Genomic DNA, 27,264 nt, shown 5'->3' on the forward strand with positions numbered 1-27,264 from the left:
TTTTTTTTTTTTTTTTTTTTTGAACTCCCAAATCTGTTTCTAGTTTAATGTTCTAGCTGTTGATTGGAGATCAAACTGAAAAATTTAGAGGTACTCTTCCTCCCTCATTATTCAACCCATTTATTGTCATGCACCAGTAGCTATCGGTGGAAGCACAGCAGCACATCAACATGCTGCCACCACCGTACTTCACAGTAGTTAGAATGTGAGGAGATTTAGAAGCTTTTCGCCGTCTCAAGTTTCACCTCCTCCTCTGAAAATAAATGTGATGGTTGGTTGCATATTAGAAAATGTTTGAAGATGTAAACTTCGGAACAGGTGGTGGTTCTTCGCTGACACCAACCTCTTCTCTACATTTTGATATTAAACACTCTTCATTGCAAACAATGACGCTTACAGTACAGAGGCTTCACAATTTTAGATGAACAACCTACTCGGCTCCCCTTACATCTGAGTCAGATGCTTGGAATTTTATTTGGAAAAATTAAGATGAGGCTTTGAAAGCAGAGGAGGACGTTCGGTAGTTTGGTAGTGGGGCCTCATGCTGTGGGTCAGTGATACTTGTGCATCTGGCAGTTTAACTTCAACAAAAAATAAAAACAAATTGAGAGGATTTCAAGGTTAAACTCCTAGATTGTGGGAAATTTTAAACTTCTTTATTCTTGGATGGGTAATGATCACAAACTCTTCAAAGCTGAATTTTAAATTGACACAGAAGGCTAAAAGGTTTCGGTGGTCTAGATATGATTTATAGTAAATGCTGGGAAGGCCAGGAATTCAGTTCAGTTTCTGACGAAATTAGCTTTTAAGACGGAATAATGCAGCAATTCTTGTGGTAATGGAAAAAAAAAAGAACGTGGTTTCTAAGAAACTTGCTTTATTTGAATATTACTGCAGGGCTGAATGTGTCTTTTTGCCTATTTTCTTTTCTTCCATAGATTATTTTTTTTAGTAGTGTAGTCAAGCGGACTTCATACAAGTTGGAGACATTTTAAAGAACTCTGAATCCATAATGAAGCAGACTCGACAGTCATGCAGCTGTAAGTCATCCCATTTTCCTGCTGCTAAAAATACAATGGAAGATTTTAAATAGACTTATGCCAAGTTTATCACATGGATATAAGTAATCATACTCTGTTACTGGGGGGAATGTAAATAGATGTTTCTGCTTGGCACTCTTGAGTTGGTTTCTAGTTACCCTCAATGATGTGTCATTAGAGATGACTCAGACATTTTCTTCCGGTTTTCTTCTCCAATCTGTGACTTACTCCTCCAGACGTCGTTCATCAATCGGTGTTGTACCCTTCCTCTTTATTAGAAATGAGAGCCCTTCTGCGTTGTTTCAGGAGGTCTAGACTACTTCCTTTATACCAAGAACTAAAAACATCAACAGGTCCAATTTATTAAAACCGTTTAGATGTTTAGTTCAAACTTTGAAAACCATGCGGCCAGAAACGGCTGCTTTAAGTTGAATCCATGTGAATAAAATGCTCGATTCCCTTCCATGTTGAGTACTTATGTGTAGGAAAAAACTAAACTTTAAAACTTCACTTTTGAATGTTAAAACAGTAATAAATCATTTAAGAAATAGATACTGACATATTTATTAAATGCAAAATAACATATATTAATAAAAAAGGGCTTCTCTTTAAGAAAATGTAAGTGAACATTAATTTCACATGAAGAGTAGATCAAACACTGGTAGATGTTCTATGACAAAAATATATATATTTTTAATATATATACATTTTCCATAGAACAATACATTAGGAACATTATAACAAGTGAAAACAAGATTAATGATAATAGAATATTCTGTACATATATGCTGCTGTACATACGCGCTCCCACCTAGTTTGTCTGTGTACTGTAGCGTAAAACAGTTTTTTTGGAAAGTGCAGGGGACCAAAACAGACTTTTAAAAAAGTGCAGGGGACATGTGTCCTGTGGCATCCCAAAATGACGTGCATGCCAGGGAGGTTCTGCTAGACTTTTGACCTTTTTATTTCAGTTATTTATTCAGATATTTTAACAAACAATAAGAGTGGGCAGAGGTAAATAAGTTTTATACAATTCATACAACTCTGTTCTCAAAAAACACAAATGTCTTCAAAAGATTATGCTCCTTAGTCTTATTTTTATTTCCTTTATTTTAATTGTTGACACATTCTGTAAAAATAATTTCTTTACATCTCTTTAAATTGTTTAATTGTCGCCACGTTGCTTAAGTTCCTAATCCAGGTTGTTCCACTGCTTTACTCCTCTAACGGTAATGCAAAAGCTTTTAAATGTTATATGGATTTTTTCTATTTGATAATGGCACAAACCTCATAAGTTATATTGCTTCCCTTTAACCAGTCAGTCACTTCAACTAACAGCAGGGGGGAACCCAGGATGACTAACTACTAAAACTGAATTGACTGAGTCTTTGCTTATTAATGTTCAAACTTCTGCAGTTGGAGTTTTGCAGAATTTATAGCCCTGACATATTTTTGAGGTTTGAGGTCAAAGATTTTTTTCTTTTTTATATATAAAAAAGCAGGAAGTTGAACATCATTGTTTAGACTTTCTATGTCTACTCTTTTTCTTTGTGTGGTATTTTCCTCTCTAAAAATAGACTGTTAAAAAATGGTTTGATAAAATACATTTATTTTGAGGTTTTTTTAAACCCTAAATAAGTCTGTAAAGTCACTGTGTGCATAGAAAATAGTAAAATAACACATCAAAAGGTGTTGCAAGGAGTCTGTTCACTTCAGCATGAATCTTTCCTAGGAATGACACCTAAAACCCAGCCACCAATGAGGAAGTCACACGTAGCCTTATTAATAGTGTGGCAAAATGATACAACTAAACTGAGAAGCTGAACGTGGCTGATATTTCAGAAATATGTTCCAGAAGACCAAAGCTTCCTGATTGTTCCTTATGAAGATGAGCAGAGAGGCCTAATCAGCCTTAGATGATTGTGATGTAACTGTAACAATGGACTGCATTGATGAGAGACTGGCACAAAACAACGCAGTGTTTTCTGCCGAATCATGCATAAGCTGAATTGCATTTCTCTGCTGTCGCTTTAAGAGTTTTAGCAGCAATAACTTTAAAAGCAGGAGTTTGCTGCTTTGATGTTTAGTTCTAAGCTATCTGTCACACAGGATTTTCCACTTACCAAAGCAGGATTGCAAAAAATTTACCATTTACTAAATTTATTTCCTTACATCTACTCTTTTGTTTCACTGATTTCTTCATTTTTTACTCTAAATTGCTGGTGCGAGCTGTCGCAGCTCCAGTGGCCATTACCGTAGCTTTGGATGCATTGTAGTCCTTTCAGTTAAATGACCTTAGAAAGTCAATCAGAAAGCAGATGTGCTGGTTACTGTGCTCCACAGCAAGGATCGATCAAAGACAGCTCATTAAGCTGAGCAGGTTGCAGTTTGTGGGGATTTAACAACTGCAGCAAATCGGCACAAACGACAAAAATCAGAGCAGTCATAACAACTGAGGCCTCATCTGAATTGGCTTCATGCTGAGCTTTTGATGAGCACCTAGGAACCACCAAGCTCTCCAAACAAATTGAATCCTCCAGGATCGGAGCCAGCTCACGATGACAGCAAAAGGTCAAAGGTTCTGTTTGTTTTTTTCAAGGCCTCTTGGCTTTAGTTTGGAGAGCCTGGTCCCAGTAGCTGGAGATCAGGTTAAATAAATAGGAAAAAATAAAGAGTTTCCCATAGAGCTCATAGAGTGTTGCAATTCAACTGCTGCTTGAAAATGCTTTTGTATTAGCCTTCTCTCTTTATTCTACATATTTTGAATTAGATACAAAAACAGAAAATCATTTTTTTGTCCCACAATGGGAAAAATTTGGTATTTACAGCAGCAAAGGTTATACTAGAAGTGACCACACAATGTGCACCTTTATTAAAATACCAGATAGGAAAGTATTAGTAGTATGAAACTGTACAGTGTTTTTTTTTTACAATATAACACTGTGTATCTGGAGAATAAAAAAAATCAAACATCTGTGGACATTTTTATAGTGGTGGATAGGTAAAAAATAGCAACACCAGAGATGTGCAAAAAAAAAAGGAAATGACAGCAGCGTGTTATTTAACTGATTAAGAGGGAAACTTTGCAAAAAAATCAGCATCAATGTAAGAACCTATTGAGGTTATTGGGAACAGTGATGGTCAGCAGAGTTGCTGGGAGGAAGGATCTGGGATAATACTCTGGTGCATTTATGGTGCAGTTTTATTCGCTCTAATTGAATTATTGCACTGAAAGAACTGAGATTAGCGTTTTTCTATCCATCCATCTTCTCCCGCTTAGCCCTTGTCAGGGTCATAGTGGTGCTTATCTCCTTCAGTCTATGGGATAAAGGTGGGGTACGCACTGGACCGACCGCCAGTGTGTCTCAGCAAAACAGAGACACACAACCATGCACAAACTCACACCTAAGGACAATTTCAAGAATCCAATTAACCTAACAGTAATGTTTTTGGAGTGCGAGAGGAAGCCGGAGTACCGGGAGAGTACCCACGCATGCACTGAGACACCCTGCAAACTCCATGCACAAAAACCCCGAGGCAGGAATCAAACCTTCTTGCTGCAAGGCGACAGCGCTAACCAAGTGCTGCCTACAAGATTAGCATTTAAATACCTCAATAACTAAATCCTCACAACCATAATTGACAACTGAAGCCGACTTTTGAGCTAGTCTTTGAACGAATCAGTAATAAAGTAGCTGTTTAATCACAATAATATAGTTAAAAAAAGGATTTCAGATAAGAAAACAAACATGACATCTAAGCAGTTAAAGGGAAATAAACATTTAGAGGATCATTAACTGATTATAGATTAAACTTCATCAGATGTCTCTCTCTCTGAAAGGTAAACGCTTTCATATCTTATTTAGAGTTTGAATTTGGAGGACATGTTAGTCTGTGCTTCAGCAGTGTTTCCATGAGTCTGGAGGTTCTCTAAGGCTACTTTGGTCCCTTCTGGATATCTGAGGTTTACTTCCTTTGAATCCGGAACGGAATTTTAGCAAATAGCAGAGAGCATTTTTGCTGGATAAACAGGGTTTGGCATCTGCAGCTGATGTAGAAAAGAAAAAAAAATAATAAAATAAATTGGATTTAAAAAAATTACGTGAAACTTGTATTAAAACTGCAAAACTGAGCTTTAACCAGGTTGATCCTATATGGTTAATCTGCTTGTTTGCTTGGTTCTGTTTCGGTTCCTCTCCTTTAGTAACTATTCCTGCGTTCTGTCCCGCCCTCCTTAAGGACTCGGCCCCAGAGCATTTGTGTCGCTTAGCCTATAATTACAGTCAAATAATGCGATTTAAAGGCTTTATCGAAAACCTTTTGATTGTGTTTCAGAAGCTGGTTTCCAAAACAAACATCTCAGCTGAGGGAGTTTTAATCCAGGAGAAACATTCCCTAGAAAAGCATTACTTTGGCATACATTCAAATAACCAAAGCATAACAGCTTCATAGAAATAATCAATTCATTTGATCACCTCAGATCCACAATCTCTGGACTATCATAATTATGTAGTCCAGAGATCATATCATGTATGATGTAAGGTTGTTTTTTTTAAAAGCAGTTTGTGTTAGAAGAGTGCAGAGTGAACATATGCGTCAATTTATAAAGCTACTGCTTGAAAGCTATTAAAATTCAGTCTACTACTGAGCCTAGATTGCCCAAAATATTCAAACCTGTCCTGGTCAGCTAGTTGTTTATCAATGAAATATATATTTTTAAGTGTTTGCTGTTTCAGAATATTAGGGAAACAAATATTTTATTGCTGTTTGGTTTTGCTTGAGCAGCAGGACAGAAATGTTAAAGGCTCCACTGTGATTATTCATCATTAAAACATTTTTTTATTTTTATTATTGGTAAGGACATGAAGCTAATTTTATTATTTTTAATATTTATTTTTTGACTCAGTGTTTGAGCTCTTAGATAATCAGTTTCAAATCCAACACTAAGCCTTCTGAATTAAACTGAACGGAATGAGAACGGTAGCTTAGACTTAATGAGACTTTTGCTTTGGAAAAGCCATCTGTTGAATAAAAACAAACTGATCACGGCAGGAAATGCACAATTATTATTAACATAAGTAAATTTTAGACCCTGTTATATTAAAAGGCGCCATTCCTAGAAACAGTGTTTCTGTAGACACTTTTTTTTAACAGTTCTAAAGCAATCTATGGGACTCTGATTGTCAAAGCATCTAACACTCATTAACCTGGAAATGGGGACAAGTTGGAAGGCCCTAATGGGACACATGACTGTCTCATTATGGGAGGAAGCTGCCTTACTGGAGCGTAACATCCCAGACTGGCATGGTGGGTTTTTGCAGGAGTGTTGTTCGGTAGGTAGCTTCAGACTGGCACTCTTCACTCCATGAGGCCCCCTCCTGAACCCACCCCCCTTCCCCGTTCTCTCTCTCTTTGTGTGCCAGGGCAAGCCGTCTTTGTTGAAACCCTCATTAGCACCACTCCATAAAGAATGTTTTGCAGAACGGGAGGCGTCACTTAGCTGCTCCTTCATTACTTTGCAGAAGTGACAACAGACCTTCAACTGCAGCTCAGTACGGCAGAAGATTTGGAGATCAGCAGCATGGACCTTACAGACTGTGGAGCTGCAGCCATGAGGAGAGGCAGTTATGATGATGCAGCTGCTTCCATACATCCTGTGAGTATTGATTCAAATCCTTGTGTGGGGGGCACTGACTGTTACACACTTAATGCTCTCACACCCTGTCCTATATGGTGATACGTTTCTGTGGTCTTGCAGGTTTTGATGCATAGAGGAAAACTGTTCAAATGTTGCTCATCTGATATTACATTAATTTAGTTGTGGAAATGTGGAAAGCAATCAATTTCCAATGTCTGTAGTATAAATGTAAAGACTAATTTTTCATTTTAATCTGTCAAATTACACAAAAGGCTTTGATTTTCTTCTAATTAATAGTATTTATATTGTTATTATATATATATATATAGTATATTATATTATATAGTATATTCTATTATTGCTCCACGGTGGAACTGTGGGTAGCCCTGCTGCTTTGAAGCAAAAAATGTTCTGGGATCGATTCCCGGCCTGGGGTCTTTCGGCATTGAGTTTGCAGATTCTCCCTGTGCATTCGTGGGTTCTCTCTGGGTACTCTGGCTTCCTCCCACAGTCCAGAAACATGACTGTTAGTTTAAGGTTAACTGGCATCTCTGAGTTGTCCTTAGGTGTGAGTGTGTGTGAATGGTTGTATGTCTTGTTTGTTTCATGTTGCCTTATGATAGAATGGCGACTTGTGCACGGTGTACCGCTGCTGCTCACCCATAGTCTGCCCATAGACACCCACAGCTAACCTGACAAGGGGTAAGTTGGAGAAAATGGATGGATATTTCTATTCTCCTGGAATGCATAAATATGATTTGCTAAAACCTTGATTTAAATCTTATATTACAGAACATTTAAGTAAGATAGATGAGTTTTGGGTCAGGAGACGTTAACATAAAATTAGCTTGTCACTAAAAATCCTTCTCTTCCCCATCACAAATTTAAACAACTCTACAGGGACCCTGACTTGACCTGGGTATTTAAGTGAGGTTGGACTAAGATTCGACATTTTTGCAGTAAATACTACTACTAGGTCTTAGAGGGAAAATAAACAACCATCATGAGGAACAGCACTTCAGGCACACTAAAGTATGGTGGAAGACTTGTGATGCTGTGGGTCTAATTGTGTGTCAAAGCTCATTGGAGAATTGCTCATGCACAGCATAATGATCTCTGAAATATCAAAAATGTTTCAATAAAGATGCGATTGGTTTTTAGAAAAGAAAACTAGGTTGTTAATGGGTCCTCCATTAGTGAGATTTTTTAAATGACCAGCTGCATAAGATATAAAAAGATTTTTCAATTGGCTGTAACTGATTAAATTAAAATTTTTTTAATGTTTTTTTTTCTTTATTCTTTGTAACTTTATACCTTAATCAATGTTGTACAGTCCACTATTCTGCCTGCTAAATTTAGGGGGCATAATGAGACACTTAACTACTTTTGTTCCATCAGATTTACCTCAGAGCTGAAAAAGTGTGAGAGACCTAATCTCTGAGGTGACAGCACTCTAGGTTTCACTTACGGACACTTGAATATTTCTTAATGGAAACTGTTACAATAATAACAGTGCAAAAAACTGTTCTACATGGTATTTTTTGCATATAAGGAATGTTTGTATAAGTAATTGTCACATAAATGAGAAAGAACTTCTTAAAACAGTGTAATTAAATTGTTTCCTGTAAAGGCAACTAGCAGCCATCTTACAAACTGAGGTCAGATAGGCTTGTGATGCCCCAACATTCCAGCTTGTAATTCCCACTTCCTGGTGTATTCAAGTTTCATTGATTACACTGAGGGCAGACACTCCAACTCCAGTCCAATTATTCTCCAGGGAATAATGAAACCTAACATTTCTCTCCCTCTGTTCCTTTAGGGGTTTTTTTTTTTTGAAGATGGCTACAGAGAGAAACTTTAATGTTTTATTGACTGAGCAAGTTGAACTCAACTTAATTTGTTGCAGGTCTATTTACCAACGTTCTGAGTGGTACATAAAACATTTCTGTAAACTAAACAGATATTTGCTAACTTAGGCAGAATATCTTACTAGAAATATCACGGTTAAAAAGGCTTCACATTAAACTGTTTTAATCTACAGGTAAAAGCCTCTTCTGTCCTACCATCATAAACATAAACATATGCTACTTTGCAAGATGTCACGAAGATATAAAATATAATAATTTTAAATGATAAGTTAGAGAACTCTGGCTTGCAACCAATAAGAGGTTAATGGCTTTTTGGGTTTTTTTTTGGCAGCCATGGATCAATGGTAATGCTGCATCTTTTGTTACAGATTCTTATTGGTAGCCAGGTCTCAAATCTGAGCTTTAATGAGCTTATTTTTTAGAAAAAGAATAACTTACAGATATTTTCCCACTTAAATTATATCACAAAACCCTCAGAAAAATGACATGAGGTTTGGCTCATTTTAAACAAGATCCAAATAAATATTAACCTAGTATTCAGCTGTGATATATTTTTATACATAAAGAAGTATGAGGCAGGTGTGTATATGGGTCACCTCAGGCCCTTTATGTCCCCCACCTCCCCAACATGTGACAGGGAGGTCTGGGCTGCAGAAGGAGACCCTTTTATCGAGCATTCCAGTTCCTGTTTGTTTTTGTTTTCCTGTGTTTTCCCTCAGCATCTATTGTGCTTCACCTAATTAATCAGTCCAGCAATTAGAGCACAAACCAGCCGGGATGAGAACTCTTTTTGTTTCTTGTTTTACACACAAACATAAGATCAAACTTGTGTTTAAGTCTGTTATGAAAAATGAAAGCATGGTTTAAAATCTCTCTCTAACTGAGTATATCACTACGCTTCATTGGAATCTGTTTAAGGTAGCATTGTAGTTTATATTTTATACTGTTTTAAATATGGTAATAATTTAATCTTAATGGGATTTTGATAATAAAATGATTAATAAGAAATACAACTATAATCAATCAAAGCAAGGGTAAAATACATGTATATGTTCCTCGCCATTTTGTCGTGTAGTTTTTCTTAATTCATCGAAAGGCAGCCTGAACTTTTTTATATTTAACCTGATTTGGAAAATTGTTTTTAATTGTTATTACCGGGTATATAGTACATTTATTCCATTCCAATTTTCTAATTATAATTTTATGTATTTTATAATTCCATTCTGGTTATATTTATGTTTCTCATGTTGTTTCATTCTTCTATATGTTTTTTGTTTTTTAGTACCTCACCAAAGTAGGGTAGATGAGTAGTTTCCATGAGAGGAAACAGTCCTTGGCTTATGAACATTTCCATAACATTATATTTCCAGCTTTTCATTCGTGTCATACAGCAGCAACAACTAAATGAACCTTTCAACTTCTGTTTTTCTAAACAGCACTTCCGACATTTGGCTCAGAGGCGACGCTCTGCTCCATCTTTGGTCTTTGGGAAGGCCCTCGGGATGCCATGGTCTCCTATCAGGTCCGTTCATTTCCCTGAAGACATTGCCACACTTAAATATGTAAAGGTGCATTTAGTCAAACTAAATAATCCTTTAAATTACAGTTAAGCACTATGGCACCTCCCTTCCTCAGTTTGTTCAGTATAGTTGGGTCTCATGTGTTCATTCGAGATCTTTAATGTTGAAATGGAGGAGGCGTATTTACAGTTTATCATAATGAAACAAAACAAATAAGAAGCTTCTGTTTTTTATAAAGACTGTTGCAAAACAGTTGATAGGTTAAGCAGTAAGACCAGCTGCAACTTTAATGTAATTAATTGGAAAGTTTCAAATGTCAGCAGTCGTGACTTAGCAAAATATTTACCAAAGAACCTTCATTTCCCAGCTAACACTGACTCACAGTAAAAACAAAACATTAAATAAGCTTCAGGTGCTGAAATGCCCTTAGCTTACCTGCTCAGATGTACTTACAACATATTATCTATAGTTTGTTTATGAGGTTCTCAAGCAGATTTATCAGAAGTAAGCTTGGTTTTGAGCAATGATGACAAAAAAACATCAAAAACTGTCTTGTTTAGATTTTGAGTCAGTCCTAAATGTTTAGAAATAATTTCATTTCCTCATGCATTTTTTTTTTGTGAGTTACTTTAAAACAACGTTAAGATAAGAGGTTGCTACTTCAATACTTCATAAAGAAAATCATGTTTGTTTTATTTCTAAATTTCAGTTGTGATTACTTTGTTTTAATGTTGAAGAGTGAGAGGAAATGGTCACACACCTTCTGATATGTATTTTATCATTTATCTATCTAGTTTTGATATTCATAATATTAGGATAAAAAAAAAATAGCTTCTTAGATTGACTTTTATATATCAATACTTACCAAAAATTTTTTTTTTGTTTCTATGCTTCATGATAAAAGACCTTCAAAGTGTTTGGGGGTGAAATGAAAACTGTAGTAGTTGCATCTACTTTTTAAAAATATAAATCCTGGTGTACCTCTCTGTTTACAGCATCAGTATGTGTCTTTTTATAATTATAGGTGCAAAATATTAGCTTTCTTAAGGGAAGAGAAATACTAACACATAGAGCTGCACAAACACCACTGAATGTGCATTTTTAAAAAGTGTATTTTTTCCTTCAGCCAAGTCAGAAAAAACAGCGCTGTAGTTTAGGTGACAGACGGCCAGAAGCAGAACCGGCACAAAACCAAGAGACTGGAGCAGCATCAAAGACGATTAAAAGAACTACTAATTATATACAGACTAACATTTATCCTAAAAGTGTCAATCTTAAAATCTCGCCACTCTATATTAATGCTTAGAAGCGATAAGTCATAACATGGCTTCTGTTGCATTATAAAAATTTCAGTTAAACTCAATTGTGGCCTGGCAAACCAGACCGAATTCCACAGAGATACGTCGTGTGAACGTCTCCGTTAAACAAATGAGTTTTTTATCAATGGAGGGATATGTGTGGGGCACCAAAAATAATAATTAAACTTAATTGATCTCCCATTGGAGAAATTTACCTCTGAGTTTAACCCCTCCCCTTGGGGAGCAGTGGGCTGCCATTGTGGGGCACCTGGAGATCAATCGGGGGTTAGGGGTCTTGCTCAGAGACCCAGAGTGGCAGCCTGTGGAAGTGGGGCTTGAACTCAGAACCTCAGGATTCCAAGCCCTAACCACTAGGCCGCCACTCCCACTAAGAAGAGGGTAACAGTAATTAATGCGATAGGTGGCAATGGAAATGAGTGTTAAGAGAGGTTATGGTGGGGTGGAACTGGTGCTTACTGCGTAAATGAAAATTTGATGAGAATCAATACTTTGTTTCAGACTGAGCAGTGGGGAGAAGAAAAATGGACTGTAAAGTTAAGGTTGATGGACAAGAAGAGTTGGGTGCCATCTGCATAGCAAGGGAAGCAGAAATTTAACCAGGAGAAAAATATATTGGCGGCCTAGTAGTTAAGGCATTGCACTTGGAATCCAGAGGTTTTGAGTACAAGTCCCACCCCCACAGACTGCCTCTCTGGGTCCCTGAGCAAAAGATTCCTAACCCCACACTGCAATCCCTCACACCAAGCATGCTTGTAGTGACAGTGGGGAGAAAAACTCTTTAAACAAGAAGAAAGCTCCTGCAGAACCAGGCTTAGTGTGAGTGTCCATCTGCTGAGGCAGACTGGGGTTCAAGGAGACAGAAGCAGAGATACAGAAATAAGCAGATATACAAAAGGATCAGCATACAAAATACCTCAGTTATTATGGGCTTCTTTGGTGCTTCTATGATTTACTTTCTTCTTTCCTGACTTCTCCAGGTGGGTTGACATATCTTGTTTCTTCCATATCTAGATCATTGATTGGACATAGATGTTTAAGATTTTAATTAGTTATATTTGCTCTAAACCTTTTATAAACTTCTTCCTGACCTGTCTGATCTGCTCCTTGGTATCCAGTGATGTTTCCTAACAGACCTCAGAGCTTTTCGCAGATAGGATGTATTTTTGTTGACATTAGATCACATATCTCTGGACTCTATTTACTAATTAGGAAGCTACTTAAGATAATCCGGTTGCACTGGACGCATTGCATACTTTCAGATTTTTACAGTAGCAAATAAAAACCTCATTAAGTCACAAAAAAAAATAATGTATCAGTTTATTTCTACTTTACAATGATGCTACTTTTTATTGATTTATCACTTACACTCTAGTTAAACAAACGTTTCTGAATGTCACCTACTCAAAATTTAAAGACTTTACGATTTATAAATATATTTAGAGGCTTTTGTGCTTCTTTGTCTGACTAATCTCTGATTAATTCTGCCTCGGTTTTCATTTCTTAATCGTCCATTTTTCTGTTTTCACAGTTTCAGTGTTTATTTTGTTTTAAGTGCTTAAAATAGTCCCCCTAGAAATAGAAATGTGCTTTCATTATTACTAACAGCACACATAATAATTTTTATACCAAGTAGTATTATAGATCATTGTTAATTAGTCATCACTAAACAGAATGAGCAATTAGGGTATCAAACAGCTGGATGTTGTTTCTCATAAACAGCATGGTATTTAAAGCGTTTGTGCACAACAGTGGGATAACAGGAGAAAACAAAAACATAAATATGCACAGAAAAAATGTCTCGGAGCTTAGCCCGCATACACCCCTTCAAACAGGTGGCAGCACTCACATCACATGCACAGTTTGAAAGTGACACCTCGCATAGAGTAAACGGAGAAAGAAATGCATTTCCTGTCCCCCTGATCCCACCACGTGTGACGCCTGCAGGTTGCCACCATGTTTACCACTCTGCACGGCCTTATGAGCCACAAACACAGATGTCCTGTGAGGGGGGTTTACACAGCGAGGTTCTGAAACCATGTCTTGAACAAACACTTCAACTTTTGTGTCATCCATGCTGCGTGTTGGGTCAGCATTTTGTGTTGATTTAACATTATTTCTTTATTATAGATCTCACGTTTGTATTCTTGGATTTCTTTCAAGCCACGCTGTGGCAAACAGATAACGGGCCTGAAAATACTACAGATGGTTGTTTGAATTTATTTAAACTTCTCTGTTATTGTATTTTTTTTTATTTAGGCTTACACTCAAAATGTACATACTTCTTAAAATCATTTGTGGATTTTAGTTTAATTTGCAGGTAAAACATGAAACAAAAAAAAAAAAATAACTGTAAGAATTAAGAGATTATTGGATGGAAAGGAGGAGGTTTGATGGATAGTTTCATTTACTGAATCCCAACAATTTACTTTTTTCTTGCTTTTGATATTTATGGCTGTACTAATATGTAGAGGAGACTTGATCTTGTCAAAACCTTTAAGTAACACCAGAACACCTTGCACCTACTCTAGACGTGGGATCTAGATAAACGTCTCTTTTGTATCAGACGTTTAACCTTTCCGAGGTGTCATCATCAATGGCTGGGTGAAGACCCCCTCGGTGGTGGGTGATTTCTTTAAAGGAAATGAGGCAAATGTCAGACACAACCCACCCTCACAGGTCCAGCCAGTCAGCGTTCAAAGACATTTGACATGGAGGAGGAGGGCAGCTGTTGTGGGCGTTAGTTTCACTCTGGTGGGTATGCAGGTGACGTAAAACTCGTATTAATACATTCTATAAAAGATAACTACACAAACATTGTTATTTATCATGAATATAACACAAGAAGTCTGTTTCTTTACATTGTATGAATAGTTTTTTTGGGGGATTAAGTTGTAAAAAGTATGTTTAAATTTCAGCAAAAGCAAACTTCCTATTTATAAAATAGCAAATGTTCGGCAATATTCAGTGATCTTTTTGTTCTATTTGTTTATATTGTTTACACTAGAGAACCAAAAGCTCTCACACTGCCTTGTTTGTCTGTATGTTATGAGTCATCTATAGTAGGCCACAAAGAAAACACAGGGAAAGTACCCCCGGTGAAATGATTTGAATTTATGCTCCTACTTATGTGGCAGTGGGAAGAGCAAACATCAAAGCTGGTTTCACACTCGCTGGGTGTCAATAATTGTGACCTGTTTGAGCTCAGCTTTGACTAGTCTAAGACCCAACAGGACACAAACAATGTTAAGAGTCGTTCATCTTCTAAGCTATCTCTTTCTTATGGACACTATTATTAAATCTTAAACCACACATCTTATTCACGCGTATAGCAGTCTAAATACCACACTAACATAATGATCAGTGGTGTTATTAAACATGGAGAATGCAGTGTTTGCAAGTTCTTTATGGTACATTTAGGGGTTTAAATGAATGTGGAATCTGGGTTTAATTTTGCTGTTCATAAACAGCTGAAACTTGGTACTTGTGAACCTTTCCCATCCTCTATCTGGTTTTTGAGCACTTTTGTCAGCCACGTGCTTTTTCTTTCACTTAACTTTCCATCGACGGCGCTTGATACACCCCCCCAATGAACAGTTTGCTTATTTTGGAACGACTTTTCATGACTTACCCTCCTTTGGTAGGGTATCAATTTGGGCTGAAACAATTAATCAGATTAATCATGATTAATCCATTATTGAAGTAATCATCAACTAATTTAGTAATCGATTCGTCGTTACTTTTTAATTTTTTTTTCTAATTATCATTCCATTGTCACAAGTGCCGAGCAACGAAATTAACTCACTGCAATTAACCCATCCCCTTAGGGAGCAGTGGGGTGCCATTGTGTGGCGCCTGGGGAGCAATTATATCAAAATTGGAATATAATTATATGAAAATCATAAGAACTATATATAAACATTTTGAATTTAAGAAAAAAATGTTTTCATCTGTATATATACTCTATCCAGAACTCTTCAAGTTGAAAAAGTTTTAGTTTCACCTGGTTTAATTTAGTGAAAAAATCTTCTTTAAGTAACCTTTGGCTATTATTAAAAGATTTAAAAAGAATAATCGACAGATTAATCAGTTTGCTAAATAATTGGTAGTTGCAACCCTTGTATCAATTGCTCCCCATAGCTGACAGCTACAAAACGATTATAATTTTTATATATATATATATATATATATATATATATATATATATATATATATGTTTGTCTGTATTAATATTTTCTGTAATAAATATTATACTAACTGTATTATATATATATATACTAACTAAAATAAGAGAAAATTAAGTATTCATGTTATTCACATCTAGAAACGTCTTCCCTGGACATTTGAACCCATTTGTATGTGCAAAATTGTGAATATGTATCATTTTTGTTTTGCTATGTGTTCTATGTTTCAGATAAAAACAATGTGATAGTAGAAAGCCAAACCCAAGACCTTCCTGCTGCAAAGCAACAATGTGAAAAGTGTGAAAATTAAATAAATGATGAATTTCAACAAATAAAGAAGACATTTTTACTCACTGGAGTCACACTTCTTTAGTTGGCATGGTGATACCTATTTATAAATGATGTATGACTGTTTCTAATGTAGTGGAAAACTTGTACAGCTTAAATAGTTAGAGATTAAACAAACAAGTGTTAGTTTATATGTCGCCAGCATCAACACAGGTCTGCTTCATACAAGATTTAGTGACAACTTGTGGTATTCTCTGTCTTGGCAGTAGAAGTTTCCAGTGTTATGCAACATTTAGTGAGTTATCCCACATGTACAATTATTCATTTAAATTAAAGTGATTCCTTGATTTACAACAGGAACGTAAAACGTGTCTTTGGTGATTATGTTCATTTCATAAGCAGAACTATTTAACTGGCTGAGGTTTTAACAGCTCAAGTAAAATGAGAACCAAAACAGAGAGAAGCAAACCAACAAAAGAAAACAGAGAAGACATGAAACATAACACAACACTGCAAAAAAATGAAATCTAACATAGTCACTTTTTCCATTTTTAAACAAGTGTATTTTCTCTTGATGATTTGCCAAAGTAATAACATGATTTGCCAAAGTAATAACATGATTTATGTTTATAATAAGAAAAAAGCTCCATTATCTTATTTTGAGGGCAAAAACACATTCCGTTGTCAGATATTCTTTTTTATCTGTTCAAATTAATTACAAATACATTTATCTCTAGGTCATTTTTTGTAGTGAACAGCCTGTTTGGATTTAATACTGATACTAACCCATGCCATCTGAATAAATGGTGATTTCCCACCAGTTTAGAGATTTGACTTTCTCTGTCCAGAACAGACAGCCCCTAGAATACATTTACTGGTGACAGGCTGGCCTGTCTGAAGGCTGCTCTGGAAATCATCTTTGTTTTGGTGTGTTTCCTTTGGCTCAGGGAAGAGGCTCCCTTCTGGGTGTCTGTTGACCAGAGCCCGTTTGTTCTCGGATTGACCAGCGAGAATGGCGAGCTGCTGCTGGACGAATGTGTCCAAGTCACTGAGGGGACAAAGACCAAGGAGAGACACCTGTTCCTCTTTACGGACGTCCTTGTCTTCGCAAAACTAAAGTGAGTTATCCTTACATTTCTATGACACCATGAGCGACAAGGGTTACTCTAGGATATAAAGTGAAGTAGAAGGAATATGTAATTCTTTTGTGTTTTTTAAAGAAGTTTCTGTTGAAAATGCCACGTGTTTTACAGCAGAATGAAAAAGGGGAAGTAGAAGCAAACTGTTTATTTTTAAACTGTACGCCTAGAGTATTGGGGAATCTCCGAGCAAAGCAGTCCAGCCACATCTATTCACTCTAAGCTGACATTAATAGAAAAAGAAAGCAGGGTGCTTCCCTGTAAGAGAAGTTACAACAGGGGGAACTCAGCGGTATTCCCTTAAAAAATGTGTTCTACTCCGATATTTCAAACAGTACCCAAATTTTATCTGATTTTACTTTCAATCATAAGCAACTGTTCTGATCCAGAGACAAATCTTAAACAAAAAAGCCTAATCTATTTTTTTTTTTGCTTTTTTGTTTTGTTATTAGACTCACAAAACTACCCTTAAACAAAGTGTAACAACTTTCACCTCATTTTGCCTTAGAGTGCAGATTGGATCTGTTTGTAAGTCAGTGGAAGTTTTACAGCCCTTGAGTGGGAGGACATTCACAGTCATCTCTGTACCGCAACCTGCCCACTGTTCCTGTAGGTATGCACAGCTGGGACAACAACACGCTACAGTAAAGCTGTACATCAGTGCGGATTACTTCCATGGATGACTCTATGCATCATTACTCATTTTTCATATTGCTTCTTTGGTGTCTTTTGGAGAGACTCAGTTGCTTGGTCACGGGATGCCAGTTGTATTTTCTGTGGCTGGCTTTGGTCTCATGTTACTTTGAAGTTCTGAAACAGCTTTGGATCAATAACCATTGGAGCTTAAATGGGAGAAACTAAAAGAATGCTGTCAAAGATCATTATTTATAAAATAACAGGTTCAGTTATGTTTGTTTACATCACAATGAGGACGTCTACCCCTTCACCCCCCAGCCACAATTCACATGTTTATTCAATCTTTTTAGCAAAAAGTCTGGAGGTTAATTTCTAGATGGGTTGTCAGCAAGATCCTACGCATGTTTTTCCATTTAAAATATTTATTACCTGTGATTTTATCATAAATAAGTTATTGATTTTAGGATTTCCTCTTTATGATGCTGTGAATAAAGATCAATTCCTTTTTAGGCTTTATGAAAATAGTTACTAGGGGTGTTAACAAATAAAGATGGCCCTGTATGCTGCAAAACAAGCTTTGTATACTGAGGCTTGACTCAGATGTGTTTTCAGCCTGAATTGTTTGTAAGGTTAAGAATGAATATAACCATCCTTCTCTTTAATCTTTCTATAGACAGTCCTAAGGAAGCTGTTTTTAGCACCTTTTTATATTTCGTGTACATAGAGTGAAATGCATTTAGAAGGAATTCATTTACATGTTAGAGTAATGCTACAATGAGAATAAATATTCTAATAGTTTTTTTATTGCCTCTTGAAAGTTAGCCTCTAAATAACACCGATGCAATGAATAATCCCTTTTATTTCTACTTCCACAAAACAGCAGACTACATCCATGGTGTTTGCTTTTTATTTTCTGATTCCTATGTGTACAAAGTCAGAACAAATAGTCTATAAATATAGCAGACATTTATTGAACTGAGACTTTTACCACAGGGATGTTGAAAGCACATGTAAATAGAAATCAGAAAATTTTTCAGCTTCTCTTTTTACTTCTTCTGAAACAGGTCGCCGGCCAGCTACCGCCTGAAGCATAAAGTGAACTTGCAAGAAGTCTGGCTTTGCAGCTTTGAGGAGGAGCAGGAGGAGGAAGAGGAGGAAGATGGTGAAGATAGCGGGACAGTAGGGGACATCGACCCCAGGCTGAGTGTTGTCCTGGCTTGGGCTCTCACTTTTTGTGTTGTGTGTTTTCGGTAAGAGGTCAAACATGGCATGTGACTCACACACAAACTGCAACATGTAAGCTGGTTGATTTATAAATGTCCCAACCAGGATCATGCATTTATGTAGCAACAGACATTTTCATGTGATGATTACTTCATTCTTTGAAAATGCTGGTGACTCTAAAGAGGAGTTCAGGCAAATGTTGTGGAAAAGATCTTGAGAAAACGGGGTTTGCTGCTCAACAACATAGGTGTTAATGCATACATGAATAGATGAAAGGAATAGATGAAAGGCCAAAACAAATTAGGAGATGAATATAAAATATAAAGAATATTTGGTTTTCAAGATTAAAAGTTCCCCTGCGATGGACTGGTGACCTGTCCAGAGTGTACCCCGTCTCTCGCCTGTAGACAGCTGGAGTTAGGCACCAGCACCCCTTCCGACCCCAGCAGGGATGAAGTGTAACAGAAAATGGATGGATTGATGGATTAAAATCTAAAAAATGATGTCTGGAATTTCTATTCAGGCCTTCCGATCAACATATGACCAAATTCTTAAGGGGATTTCACACGGTAAATGGCCTGTACCTATATAGTGCTTTTTCAAGTCACTTGACCAAAACGCTTTACATTACATTCAGTCATTCATGCACACACTGATGGTGGTAAACTACATTGTAATCACAGCTACCCTGGGACTCATTGACAGAAGGGAGGCTGCTGTACACTGGTGCCACTAGTCCCTCCAAACACCATCAGTAGGCAATGCAGGTGAAGTGTCTTGCCCAGAGACACAACGACAGTAAAGCCAAAGACAATGCTAGAAAAAACATCCCTCCAGTTGCAGGGCAAGCTCCTTCATCCGATGCCCCTGTCGCCGCAATATTGGGTAGTTTATCCTGCAGTGCGTTAAAAGTGATCGGGTCTGTTCGGAAGAAAGTCAGGGATCACAAAGTCCGATCACAAATTGGGAGATTCCAACATTTTGGATTGCCTTGGACTGATATCCAATGGTGTCATTTCCTCTAATACATTACATGCATAAAAGTATGTAATGAAATCTAAGCTAATTGTTTTCATTCGTAGGCAAGCTTTTCTTATAACAAAGTGTGTATTCACATTCTTTAAATCAAACATGACTCACCTCCTAATCATAGTGTAGCATGTGGAGGACTTACCTGCACTCTCTGAACTCCTTTACCCAACTCTTTCTTGTATTCCCTTTATTTTCTCCGGTCAAACACACTATAGCCATTCCATCTGTTTTGTCCACCATGTTTGTTTTCTACAAACTTTTTTATTATCATCTGTGGGGTCTCTTAAGTTTTGGAAGTTACTCAATCTTTAAATGTTACCGTGTGAACCATCCTTATGCTGAATAGTTGAGTCAAACCGTAGTTGTCGTTTCTGGGCTTTAATTGGGCCATACTGGCACTTTGCTCTCTACCATTAAACTGCAGCTCTGTCAGTAGGATCGATGTGTTTGTTGGAAAGTGGATCTCTAACCGGGATCTCTCAATTCTTTGGCAGCCTCTAACAAGGTTTCTTCTCATCTTCTCATGTATTTAGCTTCATATTCTCATCAAGTGTTTATTTTTAAAGGTATTGTGGTGAATGTTCTTTTTCCAGATGGATCATCAAAATAAATTTTCCTCCTAACTGTGTATCATTCTGGTGATATGTTTACGTAAAGCCGTCCTACATGCTTGTCCCCATTTTCACTTACCAATGGTTTGTCTGACTTATGGGAAGAATTGTAAATCTTCTTTTGGAAAGTAAGCTTGTATGAGCGATGCAAAGAGCAACTTTTAACAGAGCCTGTACAAGAAGAAATGGGCTTGTGCACGCTCTCACACGCGTTTACCAGGCATTTCCTGTGGGGTGCGGGTACAGGGTTGTGAATGTGCATTTTTTTTAAAGTGGAGAGGGCAGATCTTTTCAACAATTAACCAAAATCATCCATTATACCTTTCATATAGGTAATCAAGGTCAGATATTTACTGTGGTCCTACATTTCCTGTTACAAAAAGCAACAATCGCTTCCCTGTTAACACTTTTCCATGAAGTTACTCTATGGTCCTCTTGGCCATTTCTCTAAATGATGCTCCCCCTGCCCAGTCTCACAGTTAAGGAGGATGGACATTTCTTTGTGCCATACGATTTGGACTAAACAAATCTCTCTTGACAAAATAAACCAATATTTATATTGTACAGTCAGTTGAACTATTTAGATGGCTATTGAGGGCAATCATTTAAGCTTGATTTCTTTTAGGGCTGTTGGAGTCTTTGAGACGGAATACATATGCACACTTTTGAAAATTTCTTTCCTAGGATATTTAGAAAACTATCGTTCATTTTATTATCACTTTACAATGCACTACATTATGTTGATCAATGTGAAAATTCCCATCCAAATAAATGGTTTTCATTTGCAAAATGTAAAATAACTTTGTGTGAATACAAACTTTCAGCAAAGTTTTTTTTTTCTACAAAATACCTTTTTTTTTTTGCAAGTCATTAACCAAGAACATGTGTACACATACAGTAGTAAACGGTCATATGATGTGTGGCCTTTAGGAAAATGAAGAAGTAGCAAAAAGAAAGTCGTCCTGAAGCATCACAAGACAAAAGCCAAAAAAAAAAAAGGAAGTTTGGACATTGTCGCTAAACACGGGGATTAACAGACACTGGCAAGAAATGCAGGGTTTTACTGTAAGGATGAAGTGCAGGAGAAACCTTACTCATCCTTTATGGTGCAGACTTTCTGATTATCTGAAGAGGAATGAAAGTGTATTTTTTTTCCTGCTGTGAATTTCTGATCCATTAAGTGGCCCCAGATGACAAATAGCTCATTTGTGGTGCTCAGTGACTCCCACGTTTCTCGCAAAGTCATCAAATCAAACACTGAGGCTGTTTTTCACCCATTTTTGTATTCCAAGAAGCTGATTAATACCCAATTGGGTTTTGAGTTGTTTTTGAAAAGATGAGAACCCTTCTTTTTGTCTGACTGGACTTAAGTTATGATTCACAGAGAGAAGGTTTCAGATTCATCTGCAGTTGCAGCCTTACAGAAACAGAGTGCCTGGGTTTTAACAGATGCGCTGATAAACATGAGCATCAGCTGGCATGAACTTTATGTTAATAATGGTGAAACCTCACAGGTGTAAACGTAGACACACGTATCTGCGTCGCCGTCCTGTTTCCACTGGCGGACACAAAGCCACACTAGTGCTGTAGGAAGTGGAAGGTGTCTGAATGGGGCATGCCGTGACGTTGCTTCCTCTCCCCATGACTGTGATGCACTTTCCAACCAGAGTTGTTAAAAGAGGCGTGAGAGCACGGCTCGCCTCATTCCTCCCACTGTCGGCCGAGAGCTCGCCTGGTTCTCTCTGTGGATTTAGTAACTCATACCATGCTGTTTTCTCACCCCCAGCTCGCCTGAGGTGAAAGAACGCTGGTTAGATACTCTTCACAGGTAAGGCTGATATTTAAGCCTTTATATCATTTTCGTGGTTGTTGCTTTATGTAAATACTAATGATTACTAATAATTATTGATGAAGCTGAGCTGCACAGGTTCAGATCAATTAGAACAGTTAATAAGTTAATAGAAGACCTGAAAGGGTAGTTTAATTTACTATAAACATAGAAACCGATAAGGATGCTTAAACCCTAACCCAAACCGTCCCTCTAAGATCATGAAAGACATTTTATTGAAAGGATCAAAGTTGAGGCAGACAAATAGAAAAATGATGCATCTTTTTAAATTAACCTTAATTTATCTCTATTGTAGAAAAATTAGAGGCGCAAAATCGAGGACTGCTTGTTCTTCTCCACCTCCCGACGTCCTCATGAAGGTGTTGAGTGGCAGCATCGCTGTAAGTCTTTTGCCGTCTTCGGTGCCAGATTAGGCTGGAACTTCACTGAAAGATTTTTAAACTTTCCATTTCACATTAACATTTCCCATAACATCTTCTTTTTTTTCTATAATATTGCAGACTAAAACTCTAACAGGAGGTGGCATGGAGCAAATGATTGTTCTTTCACCTGAGGTAGGTCAAAAGATCAACTTATTGAAACAAAACATGTTTTTTATGCATATTAGAACATTCTATACAAAATTAGAGATGTCTTGCAGGATAAACAGTACAGCTTGATAAACTTATATTGTTGCAAAATATCTGATGATATTGGAAATGGCTGATTACGATTCTTATATTCTAGTTACAAATGTTCAGATCATTCATAGTACACATGTCGGCTAAGGTGTGCGTGTGTGCATGTGTGTGTGTGTGTGTGCGTGTGTGTGTGTGTGTGTGTGTGTGTGGGGGGTTAGCTGGTTTGAAATTTCAAAAGGGCAACTCCTTCTTCTGCTTTTGCTCTAGAATGCCCATGTTCCTCTTGCATGTTCATCACCACATCTCTTCTTCTTTTATTATGTTACCAGGGTGATGCAAAGAGCGGCATTTTGTCAAAGCAGTTAAACAACCAAGATGAGAAGCTGTCGCAATCCTCTGGTGAGTTTGAACATTTTTGCACACATATCTCTCTGTCTCGGTTGCTCTGGTGCAGGTCTGTGCCACGCTGCTGAGAGGGGAGGGCCCATTAGGTTTCAAAAATTAACCGCAGAGAGAAAAAAAAGAATTTAGCGCCTGGTTAGGTTGTACAAGAGAACAAAACAACCTTTGCTTTCCGTGGGTAGAACTCAAGCAGGCGATGTGTTATGAGTTTATGCTAATGGTGCATTTGTCGTCTTCAGAAACCAAATGGAACCTGGTGAGGAACAGGATGAGGCTCAGGAGGGCTTCCAGCAAGGCCTGCCATGCAAATAAAGGCAACAAGACTCAACTGTTTGGACAGGCACTTTGCAACATCTGTCCAGATGACTACTCACTTCCCAAGCCAATCACAGTAAGTTAATTTCAAAATGTGCAATGCAACTTCTAAAAACAGCACTGTTCATTTATCCCAACCACCTGTTGGGTTACATTTTTGCAACTGAGGGAATGTGAATGCATGTTTATTAACCGCATCTCTTTTCCACCAGGATCTGCTGGTGCTGCTGAGGAAGAGGGGTCCGTCTGTGGAGGGAGTTTTTCGGAAGCCATGCAACACCAGGCTTATGAAAGACCTCAGGGAGCAGCTGGATAATGGCGCGGAGGTCGACCTGGAGAATCAGCAGGTCCATCTGCTGGTTGGATTACTTAAAGTGAGTAACGCGTAGTGTTATGAAGCAGTCACAAGTAAAACCACATTTTTTAGTATTGAAAATACCATTGAGTTAGAAAAATAGCACATCATCTACAGCAATTTCTTCTCCAAAGCTGGTACTGAAGTTCATGCAATCCTTACAACAGAGTAAAAGGAATAGCAAACTGTCTCAATTATAAAGTATCTTGCAAAAAACCATCAAAGGAATTTTGAAAAAAAATGTATTGCTTCTCTTTTTACTAAAAGGCATTGTAGCTCATCACTGTCTTCTTATTGCTTGCAGTGTTTCCTGAAGGAACTTCCTGGCAGCCTGCTCAGGTCTGACCTTTACAACAGGTGGATAACAGCTCTGGAACATGAAGACATCGAGCAGAGAACCGTAGAAATCAAAAAGTAAGTTAGTCTCCACCCGCTCCGTGACATCTTTACTACCCGCATCCTCTTTCTAATGGAATATGTGGTATTTATATATGGAAGATAGTCCTTTGTTATGTTTTTTATCAATGCTTGTGTGGTTAACAGCAAGCAAGGGTTTTTCTGAGTGGACTGTTTTGCATAATCTCCCCAGTGTTCCGTCTACTGGCTGTACGAAAACCACTTCTTCATTTTTTTAGTCTGATCAGTTGGAAAAAAGGGAACAAACTTAAAAGAAGTTGAAGACCACCAAACTTATCTTCTTCCTGTTCTCTCTCTCTTCCTTCCGTTGCCAGGGTGCTCGCTGATCTTCCGAGGCCTAACAAACTCCTCCTGCAGTACCTGACCTGTGTCTTTCATTACATTCTTGAGAGCTCAGACATCAACAAAATGGATGCCTCCAATCTGGCGGTGTGCATCGGGCCCACGCTGCTGCAGCTGGATGACACCCCACTAGATGGGCAGAGGGAAAAGATGCAGAAGGTAGAAAATCTCTTGAAATGAATAAGCGCTCTCACCTTTCCTGCTTTGAAGCTTTGCGGTTCTTGGTGCAGAAAACCTCACAAAGTTTCAGAAGTCAGATCAGATTTGCACAAACTCTTGTGTCCTAGTGTATAAATTAAATTTCTGGCAGCAGATTATACACTGTATTCTTTCTCGATTGTTTACAGTTTTTCTTTTTTTCTGCAGGCCACAGAACTATCTCAATTCCTGATTGAAAACTGCAACATCCTTGGAGAAAATATCCCAAGTTTACTAGATACAGATGAAGGTAATTAAAGATTCACCCATCTGTATGTTGGTATTTACTTTTAGACTAAACAGACGCACATACTTCATCTATTTATGTTAATTGTGTTTTCCTTTCCCCCTGTGTAGACTCCCTTTCCTCTGTGCATCATGACTCTGCCTATGACAGCACGGATCCTGATGGTGATGGCGAGACAGGAGAGAAAAGAAGGTCTACAGATGGAGGCCGTGGCTCATCTTCCTCATACTCGTCCCTCAGTCCCAGTATTACCACCTCGTCATGGCAATCTGATGCTGCCTTTGACAACAAGGCACCCTTCAACCGCCGCTGTTCGGAGCCCATCCTCCTTGTTCCAGAGAATCTCGAGAGCCTCCGCAGCCACGCCAGGAGCCACGAGGACTGCACCATGAAGCGGGAAGAGTTTGACATGCAAACACTGAAAAAGCAAATCTCAGACGACTCCTTCCTGCTGAAAAGTCGCGGTGGAGCCAGCTCGGTTTTGTCTTTTCCAAAGCTGAGCTGTAGCTCAAACATGGATCAGCTGCCCTACATGGGGAAGGACTGTTCCTGCTCGTCCCTGGAGAGTACTGCCTCCAACCAGTCGGAGAACTCTGTCTTTACCAGTTCCCCAATGGGCTCGCCGGGGTGTTCCAAGAAAAACAACAGTCAAACCATGGTGACCACAAACGGCAAGCTGGATGTTCCCAGACCAATATCGGAAGAGAAGAGGCGTTCCCAGTCTATGAGGGTTGCCTCTAAAGTCCTGATGAGGACTAGGAGCTTGGGTGCTTTCAGCAGAGGCAGTCTAAAAAAGGACTCTCAAAAGGAAAACTCCTTCCCAGAGACTCTTCAGGAGGACTCGCAGAGTGAAGCAGATCCCTCTGTAGATGTAACTCTCAAGCCACGCCCTCTGTCTGCCATTGAAGTGTTCAAGCAGGTGGACAGCAAGCTGCCTTGCAGGCCTCCATCATATGAGCAGGCAATGCAGAACATGCCTCCCCCTCCGGAGTATCGTTCCATGACAGTACAGGATGCCATAACACTGGGGAGGAGATCACGCCCTTCCTCTGTCAACTATGAATTTCCAATCAGAGAGGGCATATTCAGCCAGGACTGCTTCTCCCAAACAGCACAGAACAACATCATGGAGCAGCGGCAGCCTTTTCGTCAGAGGGCCATGTCTGAGTCTGTATCTGCAGGGCAGCATGAGATGGTGTCTCGGAGATGCAGCCAGCCAGTGTTTGATGAATTTTCATATGCTAAGGAATCTTATGTTTGAAAATACTAAAGTACTTAAGAGACTTTGTAAATGGACTTTTGAACTTTCATTCATGGCAACTTGTACAGCAGAACTTCTATGCTTTGTAAATATGTTTGTACAAAACATTTCTATTTTTCACCTTTTGTTTGACTGAATGTCAGATATGTGCCTCCTGTGAGGTTGCACATTCTCAGTACTTTTAAAGTACGAAGTTTACATTATATGTAGTTACCATGATAGATATTAAGTCTATCGCTATGAAGCTATAAAATGAACACAGCTTTCTGTGAACGAAATATGCTATAAGTTTCTATGTTTTGTGTTTTACGTGCAACACATGACAGCAAGCACAGTTTGTTTTTTCATTCTTTATTTTTTGCTTTTTGTGAATGCACTTCCCTCATCACAGTCTTCCTCTTCCACTACACTAAAGCACTTTTAATGATGACTAGCTATGCGTTTCCTCTATGTATGCTAAATTGTAAATACATTTGTATGTTTAATCAACAGCAATGGGTTTTATTTGTGAAGCCTTGATAATATAAATGGTTATAGATGACCCTGTGAGAATATGAAAGAAAAATAAAGGGTAAAAATAAAAAAGAAAGGGAACTGTCTTTTTTTATTATTAAACAAAATGCAGTCTGCAATGTTTGCATCTAGTGCTCATTAGTGGTAGTTAATGAGAGAACAGATTAAATAGCTTGCTAGGTTCTACTTCCTTTTGCTTGATGTGTTGCATAATAACAACTAAAAGAGCTCATTGAGAGAACAACGTGT

General features: G+C 37.9%; 1 protein-coding gene across 1 annotated transcript; it reads left to right on the forward strand.

Moving 5' to 3' along the window:
• The first annotated feature begins 6,524 nt into the window (after positions 1–6,524).
• Positions 6,525–27,069, forward strand: LOC107093135 (T-cell activation Rho GTPase-activating protein-like). The gene is made up of 14 exons (XM_015387981.1): positions 6,525–6,696; positions 9,983–10,068; positions 16,802–16,972; positions 18,694–18,879; positions 22,283–22,324; positions 22,641–22,725; positions 22,846–22,899; positions 23,295–23,364; positions 23,607–23,758; positions 23,895–24,056; positions 24,342–24,451; positions 24,769–24,955; positions 25,163–25,244; positions 25,352–27,069. The coding sequence occupies exons 1-14, from the start codon at positions 6,622–6,624 to the stop codon at positions 26,500–26,502; spliced, it is 2,613 nt and encodes an 870-aa protein (XP_015243467.1). The 5' UTR covers positions 6,525–6,621; the 3' UTR covers positions 26,503–27,069.
• Positions 27,070–27,264: the final 195 nt, after the last annotated feature.

The sequence above is a fragment of the Cyprinodon variegatus genome, unplaced genomic scaffold (assembly GCF_000732505.1).
Source record: "Cyprinodon variegatus isolate N-32 unplaced genomic scaffold, C_variegatus-1.0 Scaffold410, whole genome shotgun sequence".
Lineage (NCBI taxonomy): Eukaryota > Metazoa > Chordata > Actinopteri > Cyprinodontiformes > Cyprinodontidae > Cyprinodon > Cyprinodon variegatus.